The sequence below is a fragment of the Hyla sarda genome, chromosome 8 (genome assembly GCF_029499605.1).
Source record: "Hyla sarda isolate aHylSar1 chromosome 8, aHylSar1.hap1, whole genome shotgun sequence".
In the NCBI taxonomy this organism is placed as follows: Eukaryota; Metazoa; Chordata; class Amphibia; order Anura; family Hylidae; genus Hyla; species Hyla sarda.
The window spans coordinates 31,705,886-31,717,999 of NC_079196.1; the positions used below are offsets into that span (position 1 = coordinate 31,705,886).

Genomic DNA, 12,114 nt, shown 5'->3' on the forward strand with positions numbered 1-12,114 from the left:
TATATATATATATTTCATCTAATAATTTTTTTCCCCTGTATAACCCCTTTTAAGGATCCAACCTGATCCGCAACACGGCATTTGCTCCTGATTGTATCCATTTGATCCGACAATAAAGAGTTCCTGATTTTACTCCATATACCGCGCTGGACATTTTTCTGGCGTATCCTTGCTACTTGGTCTGGGAGCGCTTCCGGTCAGTACGAGGGCAGGTGATTGGAGTCAGCAGTGGGGAGCTGTCAGCTATCTTCTTTACTGTATGTGAAGGGGTTAAAAGAAAAGGGATAACATGCTGGGTGTCAGCTCACACAATGCAGTTTGTTTGTCTTTGTTTTCATTATAGAATTTTCTACTTCCCTCATGTACGGCGTTTTAACACCTCTGCCTACAGCCAGGAATACTACTACTCCCATCATGGAATAGACTGATTTCCATGATGGGAGTAGTAATTCCCTGGCTGCGGGAGTCTGCCGGTGGCTAAGGAGGCTACATTAGTGTTTGTACTACTACCCCCATCATGGGGCAGACTCTGTTTCATGATGGGGGTTGTAGTACAAACACTAATGTAGCCTCCCCAGCTGTCTGCAGACTCCTGCAGCCGGGGAATTACTACTCTCATCGTGGAAACAAGTCTGTTCCATGATGGGAGTAGTAGTCCACCCTCAGCACTGCAGGAGTCGGCTGATGTCACCTCTTCTGAGCTCAGAAGTAATAACGGATATTATAAACCAGGTGCAAAGAGACGACATAAAGTCTCATCCGTCAGCCATAGACTTCAATGTAAAAAATAATGGCCGTTAATTTACCCGTTTCTTGTGACGGAAGAAAAATGTTTGCGTTCATGACGGGCTAGAACGGGTCATAACAGATAATAAAAAACCATAGCCTTGAATGGGATTGTGTAATGGACGTTTAACATCCGTTATTAAGGCTTTTCTAATGGATGTTTATAACGGATCTTTTAACGGATTAATTTTATAGTGTGAAAGGGGCCATAATGGATGATTATGTTGAATTATTATGGACGCCAAACCTTACACAACCATATCTTAGTGATACGTAGACCTCTTGTGTACCTAGATTCCCGCAGAAGGGGAGTAGAGCTTGAGGCCCCACAATTCGTGTTTCTTCATAGTCCCCCTTTTTTGGTTTGCCAATATTTCCCTATGAATAAGTGTGCTGACCAGTTTTAACCCTTTCAGGACTGAGCATTTTTCCGTTTTTGCAATTTCGTTTTTTTACCCCCTCCTTTTTACGTTTTAAAAAATCATAACCCTTTCCATTTTGAACCTACAGGCCCATATGGTGGCTTGTTTTTTTACAGTCTCTAAGGACGCTCCCTTCCTTGGCATCCTAGTCCATCTCCATGTTCTCAGTTCCAGGCCTCGGTTGCCTTTTTAGCCCAGGGTTTCGTCCGCGAGTCTTACGGCCGGCTGTGGTTCAGTGTCCGGACTGACCCCTTCCCCTGATGTTCTTCCCACCCTAGCGGACTGCTTTGGGACGTCCCATGGTCTGTGTGTCCCCCAATGAAGAGAGACAGAGAAAAGGAGATTTTTTTTTTGTATTCGCCGTTAAATCTCTTTCTCGTAGCCTTCATTGGGGGACACAGCACCCACCCATGTGTTTATTCTTGCCCGGATAGCCTTTTCCGGTCCTTGGGTATTTCTCGGCTCCCATTCATTTTTGTTTGGCACATCACAACAGATTCGTCCAGGTTTGTTGTTGGTCCTTACAAGGTATCATAAGGCATTGTTATTGGACGTAGCTGTGAGCAATGAATTATCCCAATCTACCGAAGACTGGGTTCACACTACGGTTTGTAATTACGGTTCCCGTATACGGCTGGGAGGAGGGGTGGGTGGGGCTTAATCGCGGTGCCCGCACTCAGCCGTATTTAATGTATGTCTATGAGCCGACCGGAGTGAACCGCAGCCTCCGGTTGGCTGCTTTTTCGACCGTATGTGGTTTCCCGACCGCAAGCAAGAACGTGGTCGACCAAAACGCCACGTACAGATGTTACTGTACTGAAATTCCTGAGACTCTGGGGACATTCATAGTGCTACTGGTAATGGTTCCATGGCCGAAGGGGGGATCATGTTACAAGTGAAATGTTAAAGGGGTACTCCGGTGGAAAACTTTTTTTTTTTTTTTTAATCAGCACGTGCCAGAAATATAAACAGATTTGTAAATTACTTCTATTAAAAAAAATCTTAATCCTTCCAGTACTTATTAGCTGTTGAATACTACAGAGGAAATTCTTTTCTTTTTGGAACACAGAGCTCTCTGCTGACATCAGAGCACAGTGCTCTCTGCTGACATCTCTGTCCATTTTAAGAAATGTCCAGAGTAGGAGAAAATCCCCATAGCAAACATATGCTGCTCTGGACAGTTCCTAAAATGGACAGAGATGTCAGCAGAGAGCACTGTCCACGTGATGTCAGCAGAGAGCTCTGTGTTCCAAAAAGAAAAGAATTTCCTCTGTAGTATTCAGCAGCTAATAAGTACTGGAAGGATTAAGATTTTTTAATAGAAGTAATTTTCAAGTCTATTTAACTTTCTGGCACCAGTTGATTAAAAAGAAAAAAAAAAAGTTTTCCACCCTTTAAGGATGAGTGTCCTGTTAAAGGGAATGTGTCACCAAATTGTGTAAAAAAATTTTTGTAGAGGTTTAATACATTTTTCACATTTTTTAAATATTTTTGCAAATATTTGTAATTTTTTTTATTTATGACAAAATATGAAAAATTAAAAAATAACTTGTCATACTTCCCACTCTTGACCAGCAGAGGGAGCTAACATGAGGGATTGGATGAATAGAAAGGAATTGCTGTAAAATGTGGCCTTGCTTTCCTGCAACTCCCTCTCACTCCCGTCTCCAAGACTTCACTCGTGCTGCACCGGTTCTCTGGAATGCTATCCCTCAATCCCTCAGACTCAACAACAACATCCATAGTTTCAAACGTGGCCTAAAAACACATCTCTTCAGACAGGCCTATAACAGTCTCTAATTGGCCTCAACGCATCCCCAACGCATCCCCAACGCATCCCCAACGCATCCCCAACGCATCCCCAACGCATCCCCCACATATCCCCAACAGTAATTTGTACTCACGTTTTGATACAGTTTAGTCAGGTTTTGATTAATCCGTTTTGTTTTTTCCCCTCAAAAACCTGATTCGGGAACTGTACTGGACGGCTCAAATAAAATAGGGTCTCATTAGCACCACCTACAGGTCATCAGGAGTACTGGGTTTAGAAAGAACAAGGATGAGTTCAATGAAGAATAGAGAATCCTCTTTCTCAACACTGATTTTTTTTAAAAATTAATTTATTTTTATTTTTTAGGGCACTAGAAATGCTGACTTTAAGTCCAAGACGCTGGACTCGGCTAGCGCCCAGTTCGCTGCATCTGCTGTGATCAATTCACCGACACCGGGACGCAGTGAAGTGAACAAGGATCAAAGTTCCGGCCACAACAACTTGAACGGCGTCGTACAACCTCCAGGAGGTTAGTGTGGGCCTGGTTGACTGCAAATAGTGGTCAGCCTTTCCATCTAGAAGCCATCACCTGCTGTTCAATTACATATTTATTGTGTTTTAATGTGTTTTCAAGCATATTGTTTGCCTATTGCAAAATAGAATTATTTTTTTAAATAGGGTTATTGCCATTTGTGCAGTTTTGAGCCTTTTTTATTATATTTTTTTCATTTTTTTTTTTTTTCATTTTTTTTTCTTTCCTGTTTTTTGAATCTGCGACTAAATGTAAACTGAGCCTCAATCCTTATAGGACTCTTCACATACATGCAAAGCACAATATTGTAGAAACAACTGGCACTACTCAAATAAAGTCCTCTCTGCAGAGACCGATATACACTTGTGGGTAGCTGTTAAATGCACAATTGGAGGGGCCGACCTACACATTCCAGTAATGATTCAATGCTTCTAGTAGAAACGAAAAGGTCGCACTCACCAGTCTTCTAAATGTGCTTTATTCCAATCAGAACGGGGGGGGGGGGGGGGGTACATGTTAGCAGGTGGAGTGAAGGATTGAGCGCATCATCTGGCTCATAGCAGTCTTTAGTACAGTGTTTCCCAAGCAGGGTGCCTCCAGCTGTTGCAAAACTACAACTCCCAGCATGCCCGGACAGCCGTTGGCTGTCCGAGCATGCTGGGAGTTGTAGTTTTGCAACAGCTGGAGGCACCCATGTGCTGCGTTTGCTCAGCAAATACATACTAAAGCAGTGTATCCTAACCAGGGTGCCTCCAGCTGTTGCAAAACTACAGCTCCCAGCATGTCCGGACAGCCAAAAACTGTCCGGGCATGCTGGGAGATGTAGTTTTGCAACAGCTGGAGGCACCCTGCTTGGGAAATACTGCTTTAGTATGTATTTGCTGAGCAAAGGCAGCACAATTCAGGTGGTGACATGGCAATCTTTGCTGGGGCAACCTGTATAGAGATGAGCGAACTTACAGTAAATTTGATTTGTCACGAACTTCTCGGCTCGGCAGTTGATGACTTTTCCTGCGTAAATTAGTTCAACTTTCAGGTGTTCCAGTGGGCTGGAAAAGGTGGATACATTCCTAGGAAAGAGTCTCCTAGGACTGTATCCACCTTTTACAACCCACGGGAGCACCTGAAAGCTGAACTAATTCATGCAGGATAAATCATCAACTGCCGAGCCGAGAAGTTCGTGACAAATCTAATTTACTGTAAGTTCGCTCATCTCTAAACCTGTACCAAAGTCACAATTTAGCCCTAGTTGAATGGGCACCCTCATTAAAACAAATTTTTGCTTTTGCACTCCTTATGGTAAATAAAAAATCTTTCTAATGTACTTTGTTTAAAAAAAAAAAATGACTTTTTCTATGTTTTTATTTGTGTTTAAAAAAAGCTGCCACTAGGTGTCTCCCTACTTGTCCAGAGCACATTGCCCCCCATCTCTTGCACAGACGTTAGACTCCTGCTGGCCTGGCAGAAGTCCAAAATCAGGAAATGCAGCCTGGAGTGCTGAGGTGGGGGGGTGGGGTGCAACCTTAGCCAATCATAGCTCATCTCACACTGAACCGCTCTGGGCTGTGTGTAGCAGAGTGAGGGAGGAAGTTCTCCCCTGTATGGCTTCAGATGATGTCACGCCTGCTGGGGAACGCCCCTTCCCAGTCTGTGAATCTGAGACTGAGCAGAAAATACAGAGCAATATCAAGGTAGAAAACTAACAATTAATAAAAATAAAGACCGGGGTGGTTTATCGTGATGGGGGCAGTGAACTGGGAGGATTATAACATTTAAAGGGGTTATCCAGGAAAAAAAACTTTTTTTTAAATATCAACTGGCTCCAGAAAGTTAAACAGATTTGTAAATTATTTCTATAAAAAAATCTTAATCCTTTCAGTACTTATGAGCTGCTGAAGTTGAGTTGTTCTTTTCTGTCTAAGTGCTCTCTGATGACACCTGTCTCGGGAACCGCCCAGTTTAGAAGCAAAGCCCCATAGCAAACCTCTTCTAAACTGGGCGGTTCCTGAGACACGTGTCATCAGAGAGGACTTAGACAGAAAAGAACAACTCAACTTCAGAAGCTCATAAGTACTGAAATGATGAGGATTTTTTTTATAGAAGTAATTTACAAATCTGTTTAACTTTCTGGAGCTAGTTGATATATATAAAAATTAAAAAAAAGTTTTTTCCTGGAGAACCCCTTTGACAAGATCATGGGAGGTATTCTTTGACTTTTTGGAGCTAACCAGATGCCATTCTTTTATTTTCAGCGGCTAACAAAACGTTGTACTCTGCAAACGTGGCTTTATCATCCAGCCCAGGGATCTCTACGGTTCAGCTCGTACGGACAGTTGGACACCCCACCACTAACCACTTAATCCCAACATTGTGCACAAGCAGCCCCCAGACCCTTCCTATGAGTAACTCCTGCCTAACCAACACCGTTCACCTCAACAACCTCAGTGTTGTGTCACCTGTCAATGTGCATATCAATACAAGGACTTCTGCACCATCTCCCACAGCCTTAAAACTCGCCACAGTCGCTGCCAGCATGGATCGAGTGCCAAAGGTTACTCCGAGCAGTGCCATCAGCAGCATAGCCAGGTGGGTGTCTTAACCCCTTAAGGACGCAGCCCATTTTGGCCTTAAGGATGCAGAAAATTTTATTTTTACGTTTTCATTTTTTCCTCCTCGCCTTCAAAAAATCATAACTCTTTTATATTTTCATCCACAGACTAGTATGAGGGCTTGTTTTTTGCGTGACCAGTTGTCTGTTCTAATGCCATCACTCACTTTACCATAAAATGCATGGCGCAACCAAAAAAATACTATTTGTGTGGGGAAATTAAAAAGAAAACCGCAATTTTGCTAATTTTGGAAGGTTTTGTTTTCATGCCGTATAATTTATGGTAAAAATGACATGTGTTCTTTATTCTTTGGGTCAATACGATTAAAATGCTACTCATGGTAACATACTTTTTTATTACTGTTGCGCTTAAAAAAAAAATCGCATACACTTTTTAACCAAATTAGTACGTTTAAGATCCCCCTATTTTGAAGACCTATAACTTTTTCATTTTTCCGTATAAGCGGCGGTATGAGGGCTCATTTTTTGCGCCGTGATCTGTACTTTTTATTGATACCATATTTGCTTATATAAAACTTTGCTGCTTTTTTATAACATTTTATTCCAAAAAAAATGTATAAAAAATTTATTAATTTTGAACTTTTTTTTTTACGTTCACGCCGTTCACCGTACGGTATCATTAACATTTTATTTTAATAGTTGAGATATTTACACATGCGGCGATACCAAATATGTATATAAAATATTTTTTTAACACTTTTTGGGGGTGAAATAGGGAAAATGGGGCAATTTACGTTTTTATTGGGGGAGGGGGTTTTCGCATTTTTTTTACTTTAATTTTTTTAATTTTTTTACTTTTATTTTTACACTTTAATAGTCCCTATATGGGACTATTTATAGCAATCACTCGATTGCTAATACTGTTCAGTGCTATGTATAGGACACAGCACTGATCAGCATTATCGGTCATCTTCTGCTCTGGTCTGCGGGAAGGCAAATCAGAGCAGAAGATCCATGGAAGGCAGCAGAGACAGGTGAGGGGACCTCCGGCTGCCGTGCTGGATGATCGGATCGCTGCCGGCGATCCCTGGCTGCGATCAACAGCCGGGACCTGCCGCGCATGATCCGGGCATCGCTCCGATGCCCGCGGTTATGCTTAGGACGTAAATGTACGTCCTGGTGCGTTAAGTATTACCTCACCAGGACTTACATTTACGTCCTTTGTCGTTAAAGGGGTACTCCACTGGAAACCTCTTTTTATTTATATTTTTTTTATTTATTTTTTTATAAATCAACTAGTGCCAGAAAGTTAAACAGATTTGTAAATGACTTCTATTAAAAAAAAATATTTATCCTTCCAGTACTTATCAGCTGCTGTTATGATCCACAGGAAGTTCTTTTCTTTTTTTATTTTATTTCCTTTTCTGTCTGACCACAGTGCTCTCTGCTGACAGCTCAGTACATTTTAGGAACTGTCTGAAACAGGAGAGATTTTCTATGGGGATTGGCTCCTACTCTGGACAGTTCCTAAAATGGACAGAGGTGTCAGCAGAGAGCACTGTGGTCAGACAGAAAAGATTATTAAAAAAGAAAATAACTTCCTGTGGATCATAACAACAGCTGATAAGTACTGGAAGGATTAAGATTTTTTAATAGAAGTAATTTACAAATCAGTTTAACTTTCTGGCACCAGTTGATTTATTTATTGTGGATTAGTTTTGGTTAATGAAAGTGAACCCGTAATTGAATTTTGTAGTTGTTCAATGGTTTATTTTCCTTTTTTCTTTTTCTTTTTTTTCTTTTGTATAAGAATTGGGTTTTCAACAATCTGTCAATGTATTTAATTATTAAAGTGGTACCACGCTGCTCAGCGTTTGGAACAAACTGTTCCGAACGCTGGAGCCAGAGCCGGGAGCTCGTGATGTCATAGCCCCACCCCCTCACGATGTCACGCCCCCTCCCATAGACTTGCATTGAGGGAGCAGGGCTATGAAGTCTCGAGCTTCCCGGCTCCAGTGTTTGGAACAGGTCAAACAAGTGTACGTTCACACTACGGAATTCTGTGAGCGGAATTACGCTCAGTGACCATTAACATTAGTGTGAATGGGTCTTCCTCGAGACCCGCTGACACTGAGGAATTTCAGCGGCGGACAATTCCGCCACTGAAATTGGTCCTCGCAAAGAAAGAACGTGTTAATTCTTTGTGTGGAAGTCCGTGAGCACTGCATAGCCCTCAATGGTGACTGCGCAGCCGCCAGATGGAATCTCCGCTTGCGGAATTCTGATAGTGGACCCTAAATCTGCAACTGCACTGTGCAAACTGCAGAATACTGCCCAAAACTGCATTGCCATATGGAATGTGCCCGAGATGTTACTGTAGTCGGCAGTGATGCATACAGTACTGTGTGCATTGCTGCTCACTGTAAACGTGCTGTGTCTGGTGCGTGAGCTCCCAGCCTTACAATCTCCTGTACACCTAGCAATGGTAACACATACAGTACTGTGTGCATCGTGGCTCACTACAGTACAGTCACCTGGCATGGTGCAAGAGTACCCGACCCAGCCAATGTAAAGCGTGTGGTGAAGCATACAGTACCGTGTATACAATGTCACACACATACCGTACGAAATGAGACATGGCTTATTACACTATGCTCGCAGGGCTTGGTGCCATATTGCCTGGCATAAGTAAAGTGAGCAGTGATGCATACTGTGCTGTGTACATTGCTGCTCAGTACAAGAGCAGGGAGTCTGTGGAGAAACAGGAGATTCTGTACACAACAAAATCTGTTCAATTTGGTTTGGATTCACTCCTGTAGACTATTCACTGCAGGAAAACCTCTATAGAAAATTACCGCCATGTTTGGCCATAACCTCAGAGAGTTTGTGTCCCTTAGGAGGATGAACGTAAATTGACATAAATCACATCTGAAATGTATGCAAACTCGCAGATGGCAAGGATTTCCATCCAAAACCATATAGAAGACCAAAGAGGCCTCTACTTCTTGAAACGGTCTTGCTTAAAGGGGTATTCCAGGAAAAAAAAAAAAATAATATATATATATATATATATATATAATTATTTTTTTCTTTATATAGTTCAACTCGCTCCAGAAAGTTAAACAGATTTGTAAATGACTTCTATTAAAAAAACAAAAAACTTAATCCTACCAGTACTTATCAGCTGCTGAAGTTGAGTTATTTTCTTTTCTGCCCACAGTGCTCTCTGCTGACACCTCTGTCCATGTCAGGAACTGTCCAGAGTAGGAGCAAATCCCCATAGAAAACCTATCCCCATTAAAAAAAAATCTTAATCCTTCCAATAATTATCAGCTGCTGAAGTTGAGTTGTTCTTTTCTGTCTGGCAACAGTGCTCTCTGCTGACATCTCTGCTTGTCTCGGGAACTGCACAGAGTAGAAGAGGTTTGCTATGGGGATTTGCTTCTACTCTGGACAGTTCCCGAGACAGGTGTCACCAGAGAGCACTTAGACAGAAAAGAACAACTCAACTTCAGCAGCTCATAAGTACTGAAAGGATTCATATTTTTTAATAGAAGTAATTTGCAAATCTATAACTTTCCGGAGCCAGTTGATCTATAAAAAAAAAAAAAAAAAATTTTTTCCTGGATAACCCAGTTCCTCCAGCTGTTGCACAACTACAACTTCCAGCGTTGGCTGTCCAGGCATGTTGGGAGTTGTAGTTTTGCAACAGTTTGAAGGCCACTGTGCTAAGCAATGAGAGGGAAGCTTTGATGTACCTTTCAGGGACAGTGTGGATGCTCTGGAGCAGGCAGACAAGCCTTTGGCTGCCCGGGCATGCTGGGAGTAGTAGTTTTGCAACAGCTGGAGGCACACTGGTTTGGGAAACACTGCCCTAGATCTTTAAAAACTGACAGATTTCTTTTTTCTTTTCCTTTGCAGAGAGAACCATGAACCCGAAAGGTTGGGCTTGAATGGAATCGCAGACACAACAGTAGCAATGGAGGTGACATAACTTCAGACCATGGACTCGACCTGATGGTTTTTCAGGCTTTTTTTTTTCCTTTTTTTTTTTTTTCCTTTCACCGAAAATGCAACCTGCAATGCTCTTTGGACCAGAGCGTGCATACCATGGACCTAAACGGACTTATAAGGTGTATGGGATGTTCTCCCAATATACTATTACGTGTACATTTTGTAAAATTGGAGAAAAAAAAATCACTACCTTGTAAAATAGTTTATTTGTATCATTCATATTATTTCTGTTACTTGAATAGTACATATTCATCATCATGCTTTTGCACTTGAATTTGCAACTGAATGGATATAAAAACAAAAAAAAACAAAAAACAAATCTTTAATGGGATCATGAGCATGAACCGGGGTCCTGCATCACTTGTTTTAACTATTTATTTTGCCATGTTTACATTTTGTATCTTGTACAAATAAATCCAACTTTGTGTCTAAAAAAGAAAAAAAAACCACAAAAAAAACTAAATTTAAAGTGCCCCCCATTTTGCTGGCTGGACCCATTCCCCAGCCCGGATGGTGCCCCCCTCCCCAAAAGAAAAGCCCAGTGGCAATAGGAGGCACCTTCACACGTTTCGGCTCCGATGACCAATTGGCTGCCTCCCCTATGGCTAAGCGATGGGTCCACTTTAAAGATTCATAGGTAGGAAATTTAAAATTCTTGCAATTTTTTATTTTTTTTTTCTAAAGGAAATTGTAAAGTTTTCACTTAGTTCATTTTGGTTCACAATTTGAACATTTTTTTTTTTTCTTTGTAATTGCGGCACTTCACTGTCAGACATGAAATTCAAGGCAAAATAGTATTTTCTATGAATTGCGCAGCGGAGGGATGGACCATACGGTGAAATACAATTCATGTAGAGACTCACTTTTTTCCCATATATTTTGAATGTATATTTCTATTTATAATTCCAGTTTATAAGAGCGATCTACAAAAAGTCTATGAAAGTAGAAAAGACCATGCGTTTGGCACCTGAGCTGGGCAGCCAATTTTTATTTAAATAAAATAAAAAAAATTTAATTTTTTTTAAAATCTGAAATTTGAATATATTATTCAGTTTTAAAGGGGTATTCCATAAAAAAAAAAAATTCATATCAACTGGCTACAGAAAGGTAAACAGATTTGTAAATTACTTCTATTAAAAAATGTTAATCCTACCAGTACTTATCAGCTACTGAAGTTGAGTTTTTTTTTTATTTTTTTCGTATTTATTTTATTTTTTTTTTCTGGTCTGACCACAGTGCTCTCTGCTGACACCTCTGTCTGTCTCAGGAACTGTCCAGAGCAGGATAGGTTTGCTATGGGGATTTGCTCCTACTCTGGACAGTTCCTGACATGGACATAGGTGTCAGCAGAGAGTACTGTGGTCAGACAGAAAATAACTAAACGTCAGCAGCTGATAAGTACTGGAAGGATTAAGATTTTTTTTGTTTTTTTAATCTGTTTACCTTTCTGGAGCCAGTTGATATGAAAAAAAATTTTTTTCACTGGAGTACCCCTTTAACACCTAGTCTAAAATATTTTTGACTATTGCATAAAAGGGGTACTCCGGTGAAAAACTTTTTTTTTTTTTTTTTTTTAAATCAACTCGTGCCAGAAAGTTAAACAGATTTTTAAATTACTTCTATTAAAAAATCTTAATCCTTCCACTACTTATCAGCTGCTGAATACTACAGCGGAAATTCTTTTCTTTTTGAAACACAGAGCTCTCTGCTGACATCACGAGCACAGTGCTCTCTGCTGACATCTCTGTCCATTTTAGGAACTGTCCAGAGCAGCATATGTTTGCTATAGGGATTTCCTTTTACTCTGGACAGTTCCTAAAATGGACAGAGATGTCAGCAGAGAGCTCTGTGTTTCAAACGGAAAATTATTTCCACTGTAGTATTCAGCAGCTAAGTAGTACAGGAAGGATTAAGATTTTTTAATAGAAGTAATTTACAAATCTGTTTAACTTTCTAGCACCAGTTGATTTAAAAAAATACAAAAAAAAGTTTTTCACCGGAGTACCCCTTTAAACCAGTG

General features: G+C 40.8%; 1 protein-coding gene across 1 annotated transcript in view; it reads left to right on the plus strand.

Moving 5' to 3' along the window:
• EPC2 (enhancer of polycomb homolog 2) overlaps positions 1-11,558 on the plus strand; it is an 85,574-nt gene extending 74,016 nt beyond the window's left edge. The window contains exons 12-14 of the mRNA XM_056536126.1: positions 3,346-3,508; positions 5,764-6,097; positions 10,002-11,558. Coding sequence (XP_056392101.1) covers positions 3,346-3,508; positions 5,764-6,097; positions 10,002-10,074 — 570 coding nt within the window. The 3' untranslated portion in view covers positions 10,075-11,558. The remainder of the gene's footprint in view (positions 1-3,345; positions 3,509-5,763; positions 6,098-10,001) is intronic.
• Positions 11,559-12,114: the final 556 nt, after the last annotated feature.